Source organism: Amphiura filiformis, chromosome 16, assembly GCF_039555335.1.
Source record: "Amphiura filiformis chromosome 16, Afil_fr2py, whole genome shotgun sequence".
Taxonomy (NCBI): Eukaryota; Metazoa; Echinodermata; class Ophiuroidea; order Amphilepidida; family Amphiuridae; genus Amphiura; species Amphiura filiformis.
Genome location: NC_092643.1, coordinates 22918738 through 22943337, shown reverse-complemented (window position 1 = coordinate 22943337; position 24600 = coordinate 22918738). Strand labels below are relative to the sequence as shown.

The following is a 24600-nucleotide window of genomic DNA, read 5'->3' as shown; positions in this document are numbered from 1 at the left end:
AACAATTTTGTCCTCGAAAATTCCGCGGATATTTCTTGAAAAGTACCCCTAATTGGAACCATCATGCGTACCCATTATCAGTGAAGACTGAACCCACCGGGTTTCAATCACATTTTCCTCCTCTGAGACCTTCTCTGCCAAGCTACTGGACATCATCTGTATTGGATCCTCTCCATTGAGTACCATGATGTACCAGTCCTCTGACTTGTGGATAAGATCCACTAGTGCGTAAGGCGTAAGACAATGCGAAACACAAATTATATGCGAGGATCGGAAATAAACGATGCAAGATCGAGAAATTATAATTTAAATGGCGTGATTGGGGCTCAAGCAAACTGGCATATGAAAACTGGCATATGCCAGTTTGCTCGAGCCCCAATCACAAATGGATGAGGTTATGTTATTTTCCAATGATGGGATTATAACCCACAATGCACTCTGTTCTGAATTGTTAGTGTTTATTGATGGAAGGCACTTGCATATCTTTATTCCAATCTAGTGGCATAGTAAGGATTTTTGTATAGAGGGAAAAATTTGACAAAATGGCCAAAAAAGTCCTTAAAAAAGTCTAAAATATGGCACTTTTTGATACCCCGCTCGCTCCTGATTTCAAAATCCCGGCATATCCACTATTAACCATAATCACTCATTCACATAGTGTGAATTTCAATCTCATTTTCATTCACTTCACCCTGTGCCAAGCTGCTGGGCATCATTTCAGTGTGAATTTCAATCACATTTTCCTCCTCTGAGACCTTCTCTGCCAAGCTGCTGGACATCATCTGTATTGGATCCTCTCCATTGAGTACCATGATGTACCAGTCCTCTGACTTGTGGATAAGATCCACTAGTGCTTCAAGATTCACCTTGGAAGAATGGAAACAATGTATGAAATCACATTAAAAAAGAAATCTAAAATACCATGTTTTTTTTTGTATTGATAAAATTAATATTGCTATTTTCTGTAGAGAAATACTACTGTAATTGCTGATTTGGTATGATTGGAGAGGCCCCATCACTACTGTAAATACATTAGCATGGTTAACTGTGGTAATTAAAGCTGATACAATAAATAACGATATTGATACAATAGTACAAGCCAGTACATTCTCATGTTTTGATGGGCATAAGGCCTCGTATCCATAGGCTGTTCCCTTGTGGCGTGTGCCCTTGTTCCGTGTTTACTTTTTTCCCATGTGACCTGCCACACAGACAACGAACCTTTGTTTTGCTTAGTGGCGCTACGGTTCATTGTCTGTGTGGCAGGTCACATGGCACGGAACAAGGGCACACGCCACAAGGGAACAGCCTATGGATACGAGGCCTAAGACTGTTCTGAACATGGGTCCATGCATTGGACACAAGCTTTTATTAACCCTAATGATGAAACTGGTTTTAGGCTTTTGGAAAGGAAAGAAGGAACAAAAAAGGTAAGTAGATGAACAAAGTTAGAGTTTTCTCCCAGGTTTCGACCCCAGGACCCGTGTGCGCTAAGCTTTCCTTCGGCGAAATGTAACCACAGGTGTTTCACTGGCGTGGCCAACAAAATGTGTATATATGAGTTAGGGTGATTGCGTCATGTGGGATGGATGCATGCATACGCAGTGGTTTTGCTTTGAAAGACAGTGGCGGTGCCAGGGGGGTGGGGGAAATGCCCCCCAGTCAGAACTCTTGCCCCCTGTTTCCCCCAGTAAAAACGAAGCCATGACTTGGTCAGAGACTACAATTATAACAGAGTGTACTACTGGAGAATGCACATAAAACACTAACATACCCTTGCACTGACTCAGTGGTGACCAATACTCAGAGTTCAGTAGAGCAGCACATTGATTGTTCGCCTTGGCTCGCACTTCAGAGGGCATCATGTTTTGCGAATGGTGTTTCGCTCATATTTAAGGGGCATCGTGACCAGATCGCAAACAGGGCTCATTCTTTGCTTGCGCTATTCAAAGGGTGTTGCATTTTGCAAACTTGGCTTTACTCACACTTTTCAAGGGGTGTTGCGGTTTGCGAATAGGGCTAGTATTAAGATATACCAGAAAGAATACATTGAATGGTGAGTCTTGGTCAGAGGCTACAGCAGAGTATACTGATGGAGAAGACTGGCATGATGTACAACAAACACCTTACCCTAAAGAATCCATTGAATGGTGAGTCTTGGTCAGAGACTACATAGCAGAGTATACTAATGGAGAAGACAGTCATGATGCACATGCCAAGTTCCATCCTATATGATGCGGCCTGTTGAGACAAATGAATACAAAAATCTAACAGTGGCTTTTGTCTATTATCCAGGGTGTGGTGTAAAAGTCACTATTTGCCCGAAGTTGCATATATTTTTGCCCAATATGATCAGTGCTCAGTAAAAGCCCCCTGAGGAGGTGGGAAATGGGGACCCTTGTGTTTATGCTATATGGAATCAAACAGAATTATAGTCTTTTTAGAGTTAATGACGCGTCATCTTTAAAAGCGATTTGAACTTGCTCTGTTGAGTATCTATAATAAATGACTGAGTTTAGCAAATTGGTAAGGCCAAAAACTTTTACGGTTTACATTATTTCAGAAAATGGACTTTTGCGAGAACAAGGTTGTGTGCACTTCAATAAAACGTCAAATTTTGTTTTTGTTTAATCCCCCCCCCGCCCCACACACACACCCCCACACACTGATCAAAGGGGCCTGTGCGTTCCCATTGCCCCGGGCCGGTAATGGCTCTCGGCAGCACTGGCCCTATTATTATACATCAGGCATTCAATATCCTTTTTGCAGATCCAGACTCAGGGTTGCCAAAATTTTCAGTCAGAAAAAACGGGTCATACTTGTCGGACTAAGTACAAGTGCAAGAATACCTCATCTGCAGTAGTTGCCAGGTATCATACTATTCGTAGATAGCTGCCAGTTGGCATATTGTTAGATATACAATATAGAATGCAGAAAAAATGTCAAATGTCTATATAGCAGCTATTGACCCATTCTGATGTAAATCTGGCCAAGCAAGAGTACCAGTATACCAGAACGTACCTGTATAAGTAGGACTCCAACAAATGAGAAAAATCCAAGCGTCTCTAGAAACAGCCATTGCAATGGGTGGATCTGTGACACCATAATCTCATACCGTTCTGCTGAGGCTGCATTCAGCATGATCATGTTTTTCAAGATGTCATTCTGTGGATGAAAACATCAAAATTGTAGTGGATATAGTTTAATCCCACGGAATGCCTACAGTATACCAATTTGAAGTTGCAATGATAGTCCTCACATCTGGTTTGTGACTCCTTTATTTTTCACCAGTCAGGTTGATGTGTGTGAAAATAAACTTTGCTATGAGATGAGGCTAATTTTGAACCCTGATAGAGTTACATTTTTTTATACCATCGATAGACGATACAATTATAGCCCACCCTTTTAATTACCATACACGACTATAACAGTATAGGTTACAATCAGAGTAAATAGGCAGCCCACTACTTATTTTGTATCTGTGAAATTTGTAATTAGCAGATGATTAGAAAAACTTGTTGCTTCCTTTATTTATGTAATTGCATCACATATTACCATAAAGGACAACATTTTGTCAGTAGTTGACACAATAACACAAGTAATATGCATGTTTGTACTAAATCAATACCAACTTTTGCAAGTGTACTGACTCAATAAAAATAGAGTCATCTATTTGAATGTTTGCAAAAATGAGCAGTCCATGAAAATCTGGTAAGAATGTTGCTATCCGATCCCTTAAGCAGTCTATAATATCAAATTGATTAATTCAAATTAAATAATTCATCGAGTGGCCATGTGCAGCACCATTAAACATGGCACAAGACGACAGGTGATGGACAATACACACACAAAAGAATAGGCATTTTTTTGATAATTTTTATCAAGGTTACTCAAAACTACCTAGCTAATTTATTATACAGCAGGAGTCTCTGCCTTTTTAATATGTTATGAAAAACTTAATTTAGAAAATATTTACCGGCAGAAATAAAAATCCATTGACGGAGCGTCGGAAAGTCTTGTTATGTTCTCAAAAACTTCTCACAAAAAATCTGAAAAAATCCAAAATTTGGTCTAAAAATTGGCCAAGGTTACTGCTGTCTCATTCAAAAGCACAGGATGACCACCCACAGCATTGAGGTCAACTTTCTAGACTTCCTGTCTACTGGCAGTAATGGCTACTACCCAGTGCAAACATCAATGAATTGTTTAATTCGAATTAATCTTCGATATTATAAACTGTTCAGTAACATATCAAGAATAGGAAGCCTACATCTGAGACAAATATACCTACATTTAGGTATATTCGTCTCAGGCCTACATGTAGCTATTTTGTGGTGTGATCCTCAAAGATTCCTATTGGGGCTGCCTGTACAGGTACACCCGGGCCCGTAAACAGGATTTATTTGAGGGGGGTTGATTTGGAAAAAGTGGACTGGGGGGCTGGACATTGAAAAAGCGACTTTTTTCAAAATTTTGAACTTTTTTTACTGAAAAGGCATAAAATCCGCTATACTTGCAAATGGGTCTTTTTGGGTCAAAAAAGGGGAGTATGTCCGCCCCTCACCCCATTACGGGCCCAGGGTATACCATTGCCAAGGTACCTGCCCGGTACACACAGAGTACCTACACAGTACCAATGATGCTGCTACTGTCAGTCAACATTAATAGGTAAATTTCCACGGGAAAATTTTCTGGACACATGACCAATGCATATCAATGTGAGTGTAACCTCAAGCCTGATCCCTGACCCCTGGCGGTGACCTCGCAAAACAAGTCTCAGTAATTTTGAATTGGAATAGTATTCTTGGCCGCAATTTTGATAGAAATTTGAGCATTGCAAATTTATTGAATTTTATATGGTCTTAATTTCTTCACAATATCATCAAAAAGTAATTTCAAAAATATTTACCTACGGAAAAAAATATCTATCTAGGGAAACTCTTACCATAATATTATTAACTTGGGACAAGTAACTGATTTTGCATCAAAGGAGGAATTCTTCCTATTCAAATACATTGGAAGACCACCTGCTGTGCTCGAGATCACATTCCATAATGCTAATATGTCTGCGCCCATGGGTGTCACGTGTCCAGAAAATTTTCCCGTGAAAATTTACCTATTAATTTTTACTGACTGTACAGGACCCACTAGCAGTGATGCTACACTGGTACTCCCCTGGTACTGCACAGTTACCAGCCAAGTACCTTGGCGACAGTGTACCTGTGCAGGCGAGTCCCTCGGCCCCGATCTCGAAACTATTCAAAATGGCGGAATAAAATGGCCGTGCGTAAGCAGTTGAAGGACTGGTGGATCAAGTCTACCCAATAGGAATCTTGTAGTGTTACTACTTACAATCAGTCCTTTATTCAGAGGCATGCCTTTCATTTTCAACGTCTGGAATATCTTTACTGCCTGTTAATGATAAGATTGATGAAACAAACAAAAATCACAATATTTTCCAATTAAATCTGAGTCAAATGTGGGATAAAAACTTGTCTCCAATCTACATACTACTAAGTATTATAATTCATATACTCAGAAACATTGAGAATGCTGTGAGGTGTCATTGAATGAAAAATACAGAAACATATCATCGCTCAGATGACAAACTGGCATATCTACTATTTTTGACAAAATGAAATCAGTTGAGTTTCATATCTACCGTATTGTTTGTAATAAACGCTCCCCCTCTAATAAACGCCCCCCTCCAATTTTTCTGTGAAAAATGACACAAATGCGAACATTTCCATGACATATCGTGTAGGTAAGCTTAAAACGTGCATCAGTCATGTCAGTCACGATCGCTAAATTGAATGGACACAACCTATTATGACTCAACTCCCATCCATTTCATTGCCTAATTATGGTAGAATTTCACTAATTCCATGCACTTACAGGTGTAATTTTGTTGTATTCCCCGCGATAATCTCCTTTTCCGTGGGCGCCGCCATCATGTATAGTGTAAATCCCTCCTTTTGATAGGAGCACCATCGGGAAATTGAACACGATTTTTAAGCTTTTTTCACTGACAATTCACTTCCAATAAACGCCCCCCTTTGTTATTACAAACAATACGGTATGTAAGCTTTACAGTTTTGCATATCTTGCTCAATGGGAAAACTATGTAAAGCATTCCCAATGTTGTGCCAAAAATCTTCAATTCCTCCAGCTGACAAAAGGAGGGATTTCCTCCAGCCCCTCTTTCTTATGCATGCCACTGTGTCCATGTATATCTGGTACATGGTACCTACCTTCCATATTTGACCACTGGACAAATCTTCTTTATAATCCAAGGTACTCATGTGGCTGAGCCCTTGTATCTGACCTATGACAGATACAACTTCAGCCTTCACCAAACGAAAGATCTGTAATTAGAAGGAAACAAATTGGATTGATTTAAGGCAGCTGTGCACTGCCATAACTTTGTAATGTACACAAGACATATGAAAGTATACATTTGTGATGCGATCAAGCAAAATGAGTCTGATGTCGATCAAAATACAAATTCAGTTTTCAATCTCATTACAAGACCCATTCTGAGAGCTTTATTGTGGTGAAACCCCCATTATAACTAGACTTCCAGTTCCAGAGATATGGCCATTTTAGTGTTGTTCAGAACAATAAAATACAAAGGAAGTTGAATACCAATATTGACTATATTTCAAAGTCAATATTCCAGACACCCGACTCATTTTGCTTGATCACATCACATTTGGTTAAAGGCAAGACATCAAAGCATCTAAATATAAATACAGATTTGGTGTAAAAACAACAATTATGGAGAAAATCACAAAAAGTTATTATTTTTTGGCCATTTTTATTTTTTGTTTTGGTACATCATGAAATGAAATTTACAAAATTCACACATGCCAATCTGCACAAAATGATGCATAAAATCGGAAATAAGACCCAAAAAAATGGAAATTAATTGTGTGACTTATAGCATGTTTCTATTGAGTCCCCTGCATTTTACCGGTAAAACTGTTCGCCTTCAAATAGCGGCGAAAGGCGGATAACGGTCAGTTTCCATTGCACGTTGTTTACCGGTAAACACTTGATGAACAGCGTCAATTGACACACCTTGAGTTTGCCGGCGAAAGGTCGTGCACTGGGGTCAATCCCCGGGTCAATCGCAAAGCATTGTGGATTTTAATATTGTAGTATTTTCTTAATTGTTTGGCTAAAAATGAGGTAGCAAACACGAGAAAAGAAGACTGAAGACTGTTTTTTTATTAGCTTTTTCATTCGTTCTGAAATCCCCTCAGTGATATCGACGCGAGTACTCAGTATTGTTGCGCGCAAAAAAATAGGTCTTAGAATTTAATCTTTCACAGTTTAATTTCAGTTAATATTCTTTTTAGTGAATAGTCATTTAACATCAACAACATAATATTAAATTCATGAAATCTTTCTAATCTTCTGATTCTGAAGCACACACCGCCGCGGATCCGAGTTGATTTCTATTTATTTCGCATGCACAGCTGGATTCATCCGCTGTTGTTGTTGTTGTTGATTTATTTCATGGCTTTTACTAGGGTCATAACTCATGTTAAAAATTTAGCATAATATGTATAATGCAGGGATAATGCATTATGAATATTTCTTCCATTTACTTTATTTATAGCAAGTGAGTCAAATATTTGTATGTGATTAGGCCTACAAATTTTTGCAAACGGAATGGTATAATACATAAACAAGCTAGCTCATTGATGATGCAGAGGTCAATTTCGCGACTCAACTTCCGTTTTCTTCCCTGTATGCGCATTCAATCAGAACGGAGTGAGTTTCTATTGACGTTCACCGGTAAGCATCCCCGCTATTTTCCTTCCTCAAGAAGGAAAACGTTACCGATAAAAACTCGCCTCTGTTTACCGGTAAATAGCGGGGAAGGTCAGTTTATATTGAGCAGAATTAATCCCTTTACCGTCTTTTTACTGGTAAATGGTCCCAATAGAAACACGCTATTACCCAGCAAACACAAAAACGTTTTAAAATGTCGGGTTATACAAAGGTCATGGTAACATTTTAAAACGTTTTGTATGAAAACACACTACAACAATATTTTTTTAATGTTTTCAAAAATGTTATTTTAAACTATTTTTGCAAACATTTTTGCCAAATATTTTGTCAATACTTACATAACATTATGTTAAAATATTTGAACCTAGCAAACACAGAAATGTTCTTTTTTTTTCAAAACCTTTTAATAACATTTAAATGTCGGTTATATAAAGGTCATGAAAACGTTTTTAAAACGTTATTGCAAATATTTTGGGCAAACATTTTTCGCAAAATATTTTTTCAACCCCAAAATAACATTCTGTTTAGAATGTTTTGTATCAAGTTTTCAAGAATATTTTTGGAATGTTATTAAAACGTTTTTATACCCTTTATATAACCCGACATTTAAACGCTTTCTGTAAAACATTTTTGTTTGCTGAGCAGTAGATTATCAAATTTTTTTTTTTTAAGGTTATGAAAACGTTTTATACTCTTAATATACCCTTTATATAACCCGACATTTAAACGTTTTCTGGCAACCTTTTATAACCTTTTGCGAATGATGTCGAAAGCGTTTTGTGTTTGCTGGGTAGTGACGTTGGGTGTCAAACTGGGCCACTTTTGTGACAGTTCTTGACTTGACCATTAAAGGTGGGTGGTCCCATTATTTCATATGGTGTGGATATAGACCAAAAAACCAAAAAAAAACGATTAAATCATTTCTGGAGCTAATCTTGTTCCAGGATGTTTTACCCGGGGGGGCCACTCGAATGGTGAAGGGGGGTATCAGGCGCGTCCGTAATTCACGTAAAAAGGGTATTTTTTCAGACTAGGGCACGTTACGTGCGTAACGCGAATAGGGTATCAAATCCATGTAAAATTGGTGTAAAAGGGTATGTTTTTGGAGCTCTTACGCACTTAGGGTAGTTTTGCTCGGGGTTTTGCCAACGGACTCAATTCTTTCGACGCTAGGCACTTAACCCATACCAAACTGGCAAAAATATACATCATTTTTCTCCCGACTTTCGTTGATGCATGCACATAAAAAAAAATTATTTAATAGGCCTACGGAAACCATCTTGTTGTAGCCTACAACAAGATGGTTTCCGAAATAATTTTCTCCTGCACATTAATATTTTAATAACCATCTAATACTATGTCTTCTGAAGATATTATCATATTTAGCCCTAAAAAGAAGCTCTAAAAAGTGCAAAAGAATAAGCCTACAAGATGGTTTCCGACTGCGTTATTCTCCCGACTTTCGCATGATGCATGCACATTAAAAAAATTATATGGCTAGGAGTACAAGATGGTTTCCGAAATAATGTTCATCCGACTTGCTGATTTTTCATGCACATTAATATTTTACTTAACCATCTAATGCTAGTCTTCTGAAGGTATTCAGTTAACTATTATATAGCTTAACTATATAAATATAACTTAACTATTTAGCTCTATTGGTGCAAAAGAATAAGCCTACACTTTGTTTTTCTCCCGACTTTCGCATGATGCATGCACATTAAAAAAAACTAAATAGGCCTACAAGATGGTTTCCGAAATGATTTTCTGGCAACTTGCCGATTTTTCATGCACATTAATATTTTTTATTAACTATGTAACTGCCACACATGCTTTGTCTTCTGAAGGTATTTAGTTAACTATTTAGGTCTATTTGTGCAAAAGAATAAGCCTACAAGATGGTTTTCGACTTTGTTTTGTCGTGACTTTCTCATGGTGCAGCACGGGCACATTAATATATATTTTCTTATATGCATAGACAACTGCTATCATAGTATTCTAATTGACATTGACACTTGACTGTTTTAATGATGTATTGATCAATGATTTTCTGAAATTAGTGGGTTGCCAGTCCTATTCATTTAAATTAATAATTGATAAATACCAAAAACGATGTTTGACCACTTTACTGATGTCCTATTAACTCCAAATTCAAAACCTGGTTGTTTGTTTTTCTTAATTTAGCCAGTTGCCAAATTGAATAAATTAATAAATTTAGGACTTATATTTTTAGGGATTTTGCCAACTCAAATTTTGAGAAAACATAGTTGTGCATCCTTAAACTATTGTTTTAATGGAGGCTACTACGAGTAGGCCTACTATAGGTAACCTCTGTGAATAAGTGACTTGTGATTAAAAAGCAAGCTCTTGGAAACCTTAAATTTCTCTGTCAGACGGTGGAGCGCTGTCCAATTTTTTTCAGAAAAGCTTTATTTTAAAGAGCTCTATCTCTTATACAGTTCATATGTACGTAGGGGGCTCAGTTTTCAAGTTATGAACCTTTGAAGTTGACACTTTTACATTCAACATGTTCAAGCTTTTCATAACATGCATTTATTTAATAAAGGAAGCAAAAACATGTTTTTGGTCCAAGTTATTTCCAAAATTGACCAAGGCAAGAGCTTCTTACTTATTTTATGGTTAAAAGCACCTGTTTCTTAGTGTTGTTTAGGGGTAATAATTGCATCAATTGTTTAGGGTTAGAGAAGAGACAACTACTTGTTTAGGGTAGCAAATCACGCTACTTATACTTGTTTAGGGGTGCAAATTTCAGTCTCAGCAATACTTGTTTAGGGTGCTTTTTATGAGTCCACGGACGCGCCTGATACCCCCCTTCACCATTACAGTGGCACCCCTGGGATGTTTTATCTTTGGATTTAACTGATGATGGGTGCAATTCTACAATTGAGGGAGGGTCATTCCCCATGCCCCCAGGCACTGCCATTCTTGCATTGAGTGGTGTGTGAACATGGAAATTAAATGTGTGACTTGGTCACATTGGGTGTGTCAAACTGGTTCACTTTTGTTGACAGTTCTTGACTTGACCATTAAAGGTGGGTGGTCCCATTATTTCATATGGTGTGGATATAGACCAAATAAAAATTCCCTTTAAAAGGGAAAGCCAGCCTCAATGTAGAAGAGGTCTTGTAATTAGTTTTGGTCAATGTGAAAGGCATTTTTAGGATCACGCTTACATCTACATGACAGTCCACCAAACCATCAACGATGAGAACATGCACACTGAAACAGCAAAAACATTAATTCCTAATCTCATGTCAACTCTTTTAATTCATTACATGTACTCCAAATTGTTCTGGTCTGTTTGTTTTGTTGTTGTTGTTGTTGTTGGATTTTTTTTTGTCTTTTCAGCTTTTTACCCACGATATCTCAATTTCCAATTTTGTAATACCAGAACTTACGAACTCAATATCTTCGCTTAGGAATGTCCGATTTCACTGCTTTCGATATATACACTGCCGGTTTGAGTTAACTTACATGTACATTTTATTTTAAAATAACTTAATTAATTCGCAATGTATAGTTTAAGCCTACTATATTATAATAGATAGTGGCCAGCACATTTATAAAGGACTGGTTACTCACTACAATCTTCACTCTTAAACTGTGTTTTTCTGAATGTGCTGATCATGTTGATTGCTAGTCGGAAACTCCTGCGAAGCTATGGACATGGCATCTCACATACTCCATTCTATAACAGTCTGCCTAGTGCCTTGTGTGTTTTCTCTTCAATCATTTTGTTGAATGTAATTTTATGAATCAAATAGTTATGTGTCATTTTATTTATAATAAAAAATTTTTAAAGTAAAGTAAGACAATTTATTTATCTATAAGTGCATGTCAAATGGGGTACATTGTTCAATACTATAGGCCTACATGCATAAATTAGGCCCATATTATAGCTAGGCCCTAAAAACTTTATTTTGCATCGGATTTTTCCCGTTGAAAAGACAAAACTGATGTTTAGGATAGCAACCATTTCATCAATAACATTTTGAGTCATTTTTATCCATAAAACGACACAGGATATGATAGATAACTACTTTCACATCAATATGGTCCATATGATCACAGATTGTTGAGAATCTGTGATATGATCCGGCCATATGCTGAAGATTTTGATTCGATAGATCTGGTATCAACATGATATCATGCTGTTCAGTGGTCAAGGAGTAAGGACCCCGGTCAAGGACACTGATATGACATCATAGGTGATGTCAGATTTTCTTCTGCTGACCATATGATGCTATATATATTAACTATTATTGTTACATTTGCCTATACCTAGAACTTTTAAAGTCATAATTAGTTCAAACATAACTTTGGTAATACTCACTCGTTTTCGTTCCTTGAAACGGCAAAACATACTTACTTTTCCTTACAAATCGAATTAAAATATTTAAAAAAAATTCAACCACAAAAGTTTTAAACAAAAGTCATTCCAATACCAATAAAAAATAATCTCTTGAGCAAACTGACCCCATCCCAGAAATAGGTACCAGCCCGATGGGCTGGCGAAAAAACCAAAAACATGATTAAATATTTCTGGAGCTAATCTTGTTCCCGGATGTTTTATTTTTGGATTTGACTGAGGAGGGTGTAAGTCTACAATTGGGGGAGGGTCATTCGCCATGCCCCCTGGCAATGCCATTCCTGCATTGAGTGGTGTGTGAACATGGAAATTAATTGTGTGACTTGGTGACGTTGGGTGTGTCAAACTGGTCCATTTTGTTGACAATTCTTTGACCATCAAAGGTAGGTTATTTCATATGGTGTGGATATAGACCAAAAAATTATAAAAAAAACAATTAAACCGTTTCTGGAGCTGATCTTGTTCCCGGATGTTTTAGTCTACAATTGGGGAGGGTCATTCCCCATGCCCCCTGGCACTACCATGATTCTTGCATGTCAAAATGGTTCACTTTTGTTGACAATTCTTAACTTGACCAGGTGCCCAGCAAACACAAAACGTTTTCGACATCATTCGCAAAAGGTTATAAAAGGTTGTCAGAAAACGTTTAAATGTCGGGTTATAGAAAGGGTATATTAAGAGTATAAAACGTTTTCATAACCTTAAAAACATTTTTGATAATCTACTGCTCAGCAAACAAAAATGTTTTACAGAAAAGCGTTTAAATGTCGGGTTATATAAAGGGTATAAAAACGTTTTAATAACATTCCAAAAACATTCTTGAAAACTTGATACAAAACATTCTAAACAGAATGTTATTTTGGGGTTGAAAAAATATTTTGCGAAAAATGTTTGCCCAAAATATTTTCAATAACGTTTTAAAAACGTTTTCATGACCTTTATATAACCCGACATTTAAATGTTATTAAAAGGTTTTGAAAAAACATTTTAAGAACATTTCTGTGTTTGCTGGGTTCAAATATTTTAACATAATGTTATTTAAGTATTGACACAATATTTGGCAAAAATGTTTGCAAAAATAGTTTACAATAACATTTTTGAAACATTTAAAAATATTTTTGTAGTGTGTTTTCACGACCTTTATATAACCCGACATTTTAATGTTATTAAAACGTTTTTACCTAAATCAAAAGCCAAAATATAACTTATTTAAAATGTTTTTAAAACGTTTTTGTGTTTGCTGGGTGGGTGGTCCGATTATTTCATATGGTGTGGATATAGACCAAAAAATGAAAAAAAACACCACACGATTAAACCATTTCTGAGCTGATCTTGTTCCCGAATGTTTTATTTTTGGATTTGACTGAGGAGGGGATGGTCATTCCCCATGCCCCATGGCACTGCCATTCTTGCATTGAGTGGTGTGTGAACATGGAAATTAATTGTGTGACCTTGGTGTGTCAAAGTGGTCCACTTTTGTTGACACTTCTTAACTTGACTGTCAAAGGTGGCGTGGGTGGTCCAATTATCTTATTATGGTGTTTTGTACCTCACATTAGGACCTCAAAAGCAATCCGATTCCTAGTTTTGAGTTCAAATTACTTCAGAGGTTGCATATTAAAAGCTAATAAAAATTCCCTTTAAAGGGAAAGCCAGCTTCAATGCAGAAGATGCCTTGTAATTAGTTTGGGTGGTGGCATTTTAGGATCACTCTTTTTATGATCCATCATGTTTCATGACAGTCCACCAAACCATCAATGATGAGAACATGCACACAGAAACAGCAAACCAAACAACTCCTATAACTTCCTGTCAATTAATTACTCCAAATTGTTCTGTCTTTTTGTCTTTTCTGCCTTTTAGGCTACCCTTAGCTCATTATTAATATAAAGAAATGCAGTTTTAGTTAATTGACTAAAAACTGCCATCCTACTTGCCTTATACATACACATTAATTTTATATTAATTGCTTAATTTATACTTAATATAGCACATTATAAAATGTATAAAGACTGATATTGTTCAATTATAATAGGCCTACATGTATATAAATTATACCCATATCAAAAATAGGCCCTGAAATTGCATCAATTTTTCCCGTTGAAAAGACAAAACTGATGTTTAAGATATAAATTATTTCATAAATGACATTTTGAGTCATTTTTATCCATAAAACGATACAGGATATAGGATATTTTTACTTTGACTTTTACGTCCATAAAGGTTTTAATCATGTTATCAATACACTCACATCTCATGCTGTGCTGATCTCCAGGAGGTCTGCAAATGTAAATCTAAGAACGCCTGATAACAAGGATTCTATAATTTTCTTTCGTTGATATGCTGTGGAAAATATTATAGGCCTGGCATGAACTTTTAATGTCATATTTCCTTCAAACCATAACTTTTGAAATTCTCACTCGTTTTCATTCGTTGAAACGGCAAAACATACTTTCTTTTTCTTACAAATCCAATAACAGGTCTATTATATATTTTCACCATAAAAAGTTCATAAAAGTAATTCAAACCAATGCTAGTACCCGTAATCTCTTTAGCAAACAAAGACGATCTCCGAATTAGATAGCCAGCTAACGCTGGCGAAAAGGTGTATTTACAATGGACCGTATTTATAAGCTCATTGAACAGTAGATGTGGGATACCACCATGAGATGATGTTAGTACTGCATACTGGGGTACTGCAGCTAAAGTCAGAAGTCCTCCGCGTATTTCATGGAGCAGTTAAGGCCCCTACAGACTTTTTAGTGGATGTAGACTATTTGATGTAACATGTCTTCATTATTTTTTTATTTAATCTATTCCCACTAATGATTAACTTCTAACGAATGCTTGATGACATAAAATCGATAATACATTTCCACCAGACATTTTACATAACATATTATTGATTTTATGTCATCATGCAATCGGCCTAAGTCATATATACCCAGGGAAACGCTGCCTGGGGCAGCGTAACCTATGTGGCTACAGGTTGGTGATCTTCTGCATGACATGCGAGGGGTCACAGGTTCGAATCCCGGGGTACAATGCCCAGCTTAAGTCTACTGATAGAACTAGAAAATTATACTTCAACATGAGCCTCATAAGTCAAATATTATGGGCCCCAGGGCCCCAAATGTTAAAACGGCCATTTCTCATCATATAAAGCAGTTTTATGGCTTACAGTTTGTACATAGATTGCACCTGAGAATTACATTGTTATAATATGTACATATAAGCCCCATATATCACAGAATATGGGCCCCAGGGCCCCAAACACTAAAACATAGGGCCGGCCGTTGCTCAGTAAATAAAGCAGCTACAGTGCCCAGCTTGAGTCTACTGATAGCACTTGAGAATTATACTTCAACATATGTACATGGGCCTCATAAGTCAAATGTTATGGGCCCCAGGGCCCCAAATGTTAAAACAAAGGGCCGGCCGTTTCTCATCAAATAAAACAGCTTCCAGGCTCAGAAATGGTACACAGATTGCACCTGAGAATTATATTGTTACTAACACTCACACACCCACCCACCCCCACACGTAGGACTAAACAGACAGATCTATCCGTATTATAATATAATAATTGAAAATACCAGCGTGAAGCGTTAAGACTGTTCCAGTGAAATTATATACCCATTGCCTGTTCCATTTAATTTACATACTCCCTCTGAAATGACCCCAAAATAGGCTGTTCCGTTTAATGTACATACTCCCTCTGAAATGGCTGTTCCATTTAATTTACATACTCCCTCTGGAACAGTTTTCCCCTTATCATATTGCATAACCTCACTGTGAATAAGAGAGACTGACAACAGCAACCTATGGAGAGTAAGAGAGACTACTCCCTGGGAGGGGACTTTTTACAATTTCTTTATTTTAAGTGCTACGAGATTGCAACCTACATTAAATTAAAGCTTGTGACTTGGACTTTCACATTTTATACATTTTCCGCCCAATTGGGCGACTTTTTACAGTTTCTTTATTTTAAGTCCTCAGCAAATATTAAGGACTGTAAATTTGGGTACGCCGATAACATGCGGGGAGCGGGTATAGCCGTATTTGTGTACAAATATAAGCCCTCTATCTAGTTCTCACCTCTGCTCGATTCTTATCTGTAATGCCTGTGATTTGAGTAGCAAGAATCATGACCTGGTCAAGAAGACTGATTTCATGAGACACAATGCTCAGCAGATCTTTCTGTTTTTGCAATGCAGACTGGTAAGAAAATCCAAAAGATGTCCTGGATTAAGACAGAAAAAACATGTAATAATTATTATATTTCACCCATCATATTTCACGTCTGCATTGGTTTACAATTCAGTATCGCATTCATTTCAAACTCCCTTCTTCTCACCTGGAAAGCGCTCCATGACATGTTCAGTATCGCATTCATTTCAAACTCCCTTCTTCTTCTCACCTGGAAAGCGCTCCATGACATGTTCAGTATCGCATTCATTTCAAACTCCCTTCTTCTCACCTGGAAAGCGCTCCATGACATGTTCAGTATCGCATTCATTTCAAACTCCCTTCTTCTCACCTGGAAAGCGCTCCATGACATGTTCAGTATCGCATTCATTTCAAACTCCCTTCTTCTCACCTGGAAAGCGCTCCATGACATGTTCAGTATCGCATTTATTTCAAACTCCCTTCTTCTCACCTGGAAAGCGCTCCATGACATGTTCAGTATCGCATTCATTTCAAACTCCCTTCTTCTCACCTGGAAAGCGCTCCATGACATGTTCAGTATCGCATTCATTTCAAACTCCCTTCTTCTCACCTGGAAAGCGCTCCATGACATGTTCAGTATCGCATTTATTTCAAACTCCCTTCTTCTCACCTGGAAAGCGCTCCATGACATGTTCAGTATCGCATTTATTTCAAACTCCCTTCTTCTCACCTGGAAAGCGCTCCATGACATGTTCAGTATCGCATTCATTTCAAACTCCCTTCTTCTCACCTGGAAGCGCTCCATGACCATGATGACATGTTCAGTATCGCATTCATTTCAAACTCCCTTCTCCCCACCTGGAAAGCGCTCCATGACATGTTCAGTATCGCATTCATTTCAAACTCCCTTCTTCTCACCTGGAAAGCGCTCCATGACATGTTCAGTATCGCATTCATTTCAAACTCCCTTCTTCTCACCTGGAAAGCGCTCCATGACATGTTCAGTATCGCATTTATTTCAAACTCCCTTCTTCTCACCTGGAAAGCGCTCCATGACATGTTCAGTATCGCATTCATTTCAAACTCCCTTCTTCTCACCTGGAAAGCGCTCCATGACATGTTCAGTATCGCATTCATTTCAAACTCCCTTCTTCTCACCTGGAAATAAGCGCTCCATGACATGTTCAGTATCGCATTCATTTCAAACTCCCTTCTTCTCACCTGGAAACAGCTCCATGACATGTTCAGTATCGCATTCATTTCAAACTCCCTTCTTCTCACCTGGAAAGCGCTCCATGACATGTTCAGTATCGCATTCATTTCAAAATCCTTCTTCTCACCTGGAAAGCGCTCCATGACATGTTCAGTATCGCATTCATTTCAAACTCCTTCTTCTCACCTGGAAAGCGCTCCATGACATGTTCAGTATCGCATTCATTTCAAACTCCCTTCTTCTCACCTGGAAAGCGCTCCATGACATGTTCAGTATCGCATTCATTTCAAACTCCCTTCTTCTCACCTGGAAAGCGCTCCATGACATGTTCACTATCGCATTAATTTCAAACTCCCTTCTTCTCACCTGGAAAGCGCTCCATGACATGTTCAGTATCGCATTCATTTCAAACTCCCTTCTTCTCACCTGGAAAGCGCTCCATGACATGTTCAGTATCGCATTCATTTCAAACTCCCTTCTTCTCACCTGGAAAGCGCTCCATGACATGTTCAGTATCGCATTCATTTCAAACTCCCTTCTTCTCACCTGGAAAGCGCTCCATGACATGGCACCTTCTTATATCAGGGAACTTTTATATATTCCATCACACGACCTTAGATCATCGGATAAGCGTCTATTTTTTGTGTTCCTCAGATTACTTCTTCTTTTGGTGACCGGGCCTTCTATGCTTTTGCATCTACATTTTGGAACTTTCTTCCTTTGAATCTGCAGTTTTGTGATGCTTTCAAATCTTTAAAGACTCATCTGTTTTAGATTGCTTATTACTAGTATTATTGACTTCTACAAATATAATGTGACTGTTTTTAAAATTTAATTGTTCAGTGTTTGCGCCTCAGAATAGGTTGTCTAGATAGATAGCGCATTATAAATGCATTATTATTATTATTATTTATCATTATTATTATTAATGATGGTTCTGATAATAATGATAACAACAATGATAATAATAATACAGAAATCATGGATTGTTGGTACATCACAGGTCGTCAGTAACATGACGTTCCCAGGGCGAAGCGTACCAACATGGTGTCCAAACAAAATTAATCAAAATCGTTGATGTACTTCTTCATGTTTAAGCATAAATATTTATTTCACGTAATTGGCTGATTAATTGGCCCGGAAGAACGGTCATAAATGAAAAATTTAAACAAGTAATCATGGTAATACTTACGCATACACAAGACCAGCTGGGGTTAGAAAGCATGCTGCATGAATGAAATGAAGAAAGAAAACCACTTTAGTTTACATTTTGTCAGTGGCAGGGCCAGATTTACCTTTTTTGGGCCTTGGGCCAGGCCAAAATTGGGAGGCCCCAAACTCATCGTAAAGAATGCATGTGCATTTCAATTAAGAGGGAGACAAGCATAAATTTGACTAGAACATTTGCAACAAGAGATTGAACAATGAACATAGGGGGGGGGGGCCTACTACTTGAAACTTCACACATAGATGGCGGGGGTGGGGGGTTATTCAACAAGAGGGTCCGGCAAGAGGGAAACAGAAATCAGCCATTCCTACTTCAAGTGTAATGCCCCTGTCAGTCTTTCATGCTCCTTGCCACTGCGGCATGACATATCAACCAATAATATGAAACCAGCATTATTCACACAAAAGTTCCAAAAAATATAACTGTAACATACCTATTGCATCATTAATATTAGGCGCTCCATTCGGAAATTGATCCTTTGGCCAGAACAATTCCACCAGCACTGGATACATGAAGAGTACCATAGGACAGAATGCCAGGGATGCTAATGCAGGCCAGGCTATGAGAAATAGCTGCCAGGGATGGTTGAAGTTTGTGTGCATCATGTTGATTACACTCAGATCCTTGGTGGTCAAAACTAGATAAAAAGACAATTAAATCTATCAAATGTAGCCTCTGTGTGGTCAGTGGCGGCACTAGGAATTTTTTTTCGGTGGGGGGGTGAAATTGAATTTCAGGTGGGCAAAATCAACAAAGTTGCCACAAAAAGTGGAAATGTACGTATTAAATTTATGGGGTTTGGCCTCAAAAGTGGGGGGAAACTGGGGGGCAAGAAAAGTATTTGGAGGAAAATTGCCCCCCCCATAGCGCCGCCACTGTCTGTGATGATCCCACCCCCAGTCAGAACAAAAACAAAGTTAGGTAACTTTTCAGATCCCCTCTTTGAAACTCAATTTGCATCCTTTTTAGCAGCCAAGCCAGCTTAAGCAATAGGTCTGTCCTTTAGTTTGTTCGTTCATCACAAACAGATGTGATTGCATTTTTGGTAAATCTGTGTGTGTCTTGTTAAATTGAGTAAAGATAGCCTATAAAAGGTAAACACAGGACTAAATTGGAGGAGAAAATGGAGATATATATAAACATAGAAAGAAAGGAGCGATTGCCGAATAGGGTGCAACTCTACTTTTCTTATTACAAGACGACCCTACCCTAACCCTAAACTCAGTAAACAAGAGCTGGACTGAAGTCTAGCAAGTTACACTCTATTTGGTAATTGTATTGGTTTTATTAATTAATTTATTCAAATACCAACATAAAGAGGAGCTAAGAGGGAGACAAACAAGATTACTTACATGCATCTTTGTCATTAACTTGTCCTGAATCGGCTTGTTGTGGATGATGGCTATGTAAGCTTACACTTGCTTGCGCCAAGTACTGCTCTCTTATGTGGTTCTGCATTGTCTTTCGATTAATCCATGATTGAACTACCAAAAATGCCAGACCTGAAGAAAAATATGATAAATTAAGTACCGTAAACGTTCGCCTAATGGCACACCTGAGCTACTTTGCCTTGGGGTAAATTTCATGTGAAAAAAGAGAGCTCCCTCCTCCTGTGAAATGTCAACAAGAATTAAGGTTCCGTGCCCTTATTTGCTGGTGGGAATTTTACGGGAGGGCACTTTTAGGTTGTGCCTAAAATTCCACTTATGTCAAGGGAGACCAATCAGACCATTACTGCAATATTAGGCGAACATTTACGGTATAAGGGTGAATGTCGCTCTCATATCATTTACTCTTCAAGGGCTTACTTTTGTGGCACTTTGCGTGAAAAAGATTCTGACAAACTCATAACATAACATATTAATGGACAAAGCCCACATTGTCAACTTTGGTAGAATTCACTTACTTGTTAGAAGTCATTTAGAAGACAGATATGAACATGACTTTGGACATGAGGCTCATCCTTTGGCTCTGACACTCCCTCAGGCTCTGGTTCCCCTTCAGGTTCAGGTTCCCCTTCTGGTTCTATCTCCCCTTCAGGTTCTGACTCACCATTTTTTGGCCTATTGATAAATGGTTACTGACCTCCTATGATGATAGCCATCAGCAAGATAGGTGGAAGTAACAATGCTGCTGCTGGTGGCCTCCTTTCTGAAAAGGTAGGAGGCTCATCCTCTGGCTCTGGTGTTCCTTCTGGTTCTGGCTCCCCTTCAGGTTCTGACTCACCATTTTTTTAGCCTATATTAATAAATGGTTACTGACCTCCTACGATGATAGCCATCAGCAAGATTGGTGGAAGTAACAATGCTGCCGGTGGCGGCCTCCTTTCTGAAAAGGTAGGAGGTTCATCCTCTGGCTCTGGTGTTCCTTCCGGTTCTGGGTTCCCTTCTGGTTCTGGCTCCCCTTCAGGTTCTGACTCACCATTTTTTAGCCTATTAATAAATGGTTACTGACCTCCTACGATGATAGCCATCAGCAAGATTGGTGGAAGTAACAATGCTGCCGGTGGCGGCCTCCTTTCTGAAAAGGTAGGAGGTTCATCCTCTGGCTCTGGTGTTCCTTCCGGTTCTGGCTCCCCTTCAGGTTCTCCCTCTGGTTCTGGCTCCCCTTCTGGTTCTGGTTCCCCTTCAGGTTCTCCCTCTGGTTCAGGCTCCCCTTCTGGTTCTGGTTCCCCTTCAGGTTCTCCCTCTGGTTCCCCTTCAGGTTCTCCCTCTGGTTCTGGTGTGCCTACACACATAAGGATTTAATACACTTAAGGCCAGAGTAATGGAAGACACATTCGATCACGCCCGAATTTGAGATTTCTTGATATTTATCAACACTAACATGTATTCTTTCACTTGAAACTGACAAAAATACAACTTCCTAATATTTACTTGTATTTTTGCTTGATTTATTTCACTCCTTTCAACTCTAAAATGTCACATGGCTCAAGACAGCTTAGTAAATTGGCGGAAATAATGAGTCAGAAATGCTTGTGAATGCGAAATATTGTGATTACTGCAGCGAAGCGTCGTGTGTGGCGCAATTCTCTTGGCGTATGTCCGACGCAGTCAAGGCGCATTCGGTATGTTGTTAACGCCAGCAAATGTGATGTAAACAAAACAAAAATTTGCACTGAAAAAGCCACTTAGATTTTTTAATTATTTTGGATTTTGGCGCACTAAAAGCAGACATTATAGATTCATTGGTGCAATAAGATGCATATTTAGACCATGCACCAGATACAGCTTTTACAAGCGTGAAAGTCTTACCGTTTTAAAATATAAGGACGTTTTGTGCATAATTTTGACATTTTTTACTAAAACGTCGATTTCTCAGAGTTCATTTTTGACAATATTGCACAATTTTTGTGACAAGATAACTCGAAAAATATGCAAGCAAAAGGTAAACATTTTGCACTATCGTTTAGAGCACATCAAAGTCTAGGGATGGTTTTCTAATTTTTCAAAATATTTGTTTTAAACAAAAATATACACCATTATGTGCAATTTTAGCTTAATAGAGTGACAAAATAGTTTTTTTCACATGTTTTTTGCAATATTTTGAAAAATAAGACAAATTTCAAAAAAATTAAAAAAACCTTCCCTAAGTTCATGTCTCTTCTCCATGAAAAACTAACTAAAAAGTTTTTACTCCGAACGGATTTTTTTTTAACTTGTCACAAAAAAATTGGGGTAAAAAAGTGCATTTTTGTGATTTTTTCAAAAACTTGAGATTTTTGAACAAATCTGACGTCACCATGGAATTCCTTGACTCATTTCCTTTCCAAAAATGTATAGTTTTATATACTTTCGACATACAATTAAAAAATAATGATGCTCGAAAAGGTCCATGTTCTCTCCCATTACTCTGCCCTTAAAGAAATTATTTGTTGAGTTAAAGGCATTTTAAACACATTTAAAATATTATGGAAATCATACCTTAGGCTAATGAAAGTCGATTCCCAGTTTCCCGTTACCCTACTCCGCTCAAAACAATTTGCTGGCCAAATATTTCATTATTTTGAATAAAATGTTGATTTCTAACAAACTTTAACATTCAAATAAATAATTGTGGTTTTAAATATATCATAAATCTATTTCTGTTGATTTTCAGAGATTTTCTTTGCAGTAGGAGCATGGTATATGGTTAATAATGAATTATTAATGAATACCTACTCAATTATCTGTCCCGCATTTTTTGATCTGCTCTGATCTCATCCCGTAAAAAAATATTGTGAAACTTTTGATAATAGTTGTACAGTCACCTTCATGTGGTAGTAAACTACATCTGTAAACTACAAACTGTGATTTATCACATGTATACATGGGTAGTTATTGGTTTACACCTGTAACAGATGCAATAATGAAATGGTATAAAATAATGAATAATGAATAATGAAATGGTCACCTACACAGTCATGAAAAATAATGTAACGGGAAACTGATTTTGACTTTCATTAGCCTTATGGCTTTTAAATAATTATGCCAACTCCAAGATCATTTGGTTAATAGTTAGCGGCGGATCCAGGAATTTTCAAAAGTGGGGCGCCGAGCCGCCGCGGCTTGGTGCCCACACAAAGTCAGGTGCCACACTGTAAAAATTTGGGGGGGGGGCATCCCCACTTAAATCCGCCCCTGGTAGATTGATTTGGGTTATTACAACTGTTTCCTTGCACAAAATGCACACAATATTGAGTGTGGGATAATTATGTGTAATGTAGCAAACTTCACCAAAGAGTGATTCCCATTTATGAAGTTTTTGTGCTGATTACGAATATGAAAGTTATTAACGGGGCTCTTGAGAGATTTCTTGGGAAAATCAAATCAGTTTGATAGCAAGCATGAGAGTGACTTCACTTGAAAAAGCTGAAGTAGAACAATAAAGCTGAAACCCCAAAATAGGGCTAAAAATAAATAAAAATGCGTAAATTTGAATAGTCAAAAAAGCTGAATTCAGCTGATCAGCTGAATTGAAAAATCTCATGCCTGTGATAGATTGAATTCTCAGAAGATGAAACTACCAAAAAGTAATTTAGTGGACAAAATCTATAAAATTTTAAATATGAGACGTGAGTGTGAGCGCTGTATTAGCTTGTTCTCCTTTTTACGATTTTACATGAAAGATACTGATTTTAAAAGCCTAACTATTTCACATGCTGATTAATGTATGGACAAGCATTGCATGAATACATGTTAAAAACTTGACTTTGACCAAAATTGAGGGAGCACATTTTGTGAAATGCCCCTTTAAGGCCATAGTATTGGGAGACACATTCGTCCACTCCCCGAATTTTAAATATTATTATTGTAAAATATTTTGGACAAACATTTTTTCAAAATATTTTGTCAACATCTAAATAACATTCTATTAGAATGCTTTGCATCAATGTTTTGAAAAATGTTTTTGAATGTTATTGAAACGTTTTTATTCCCTTTATATAACCTGACTTTTAAAATTTTCTGTAAAACGTTGGGTGTTTACTGGGTAAACAATCATTTAGTTATGAAAATATATGAAACCCATAATCTAATTTAGCATTAATTGAAGCACTGGTAATCCAGTCCTGCCACAATCACTTATTTCTATGGTTTTTGCAAAGGCAGCACCAGGAATTTATGATGGGGTGACTCCACTAATGGTCTTCGTACCTTCAGGTTCTGGTTCCCCCTCTGGCTCTGGAGTTCCTTCTGGCTCAGGCTCAGGTGTAGGTGATGTTCCTTGTTCAACACATAATGATACAACTAAGATCACAATAAGGTACTTGAGCTTCACCTCCATTTCTGAATCCTAGAAGATAATCCTGAAAAGATCAAT

At 37.7% G+C, this 24600-nt stretch overlaps 1 protein-coding gene across 1 annotated transcript; it reads right to left on the bottom strand.

Moving 5' to 3' along the window:
* Positions 1 to 528: 528 nt before the first annotated feature.
* Positions 529 to 24564, bottom strand: LOC140172500 (uncharacterized). The gene is made up of 12 exons (XM_072195646.1): positions 24435 to 24564; positions 21256 to 21528; positions 20887 to 21018; positions 20154 to 20303; positions 19235 to 19438; positions 18766 to 18799; positions 16289 to 16433; positions 6252 to 6365; positions 5353 to 5412; positions 3022 to 3165; positions 2131 to 2241; positions 529 to 866 (listed from the first exon to the last, which is right to left on the bottom strand). Exons 1-12 carry the CDS (start codon positions 24562 to 24564, stop codon positions 651 to 653), a joined length of 1713 nt encoding a protein of 570 aa, XP_072051747.1. The 3' UTR covers positions 529 to 650.
* Positions 24565 to 24600: the final 36 nt, after the last annotated feature.

Bases quoted from the DNA above. Each gene is read 5' to 3' on its own strand.
- LOC140172500 (XM_072195646.1), bottom strand. From the start codon at position 24,564: ATGGAGGTGAAGCTCAAGTACCTTATTGTGATCTTAGTTGTATCATTA. The intron at 5,413-6,251 runs GTAGGTACCATG...TATCATTAACAG, and splicing joins CCAGTGGTCAAATATGGAAG to GCAGTAAAGATATTCCAGAC. The intron at 2,242-3,021 runs GTACGTTCTGGT...TTGTCTCAACAG, and splicing joins TTGGAGTCCTACTTATACAG to GCCGCATCATATAGGATGGA.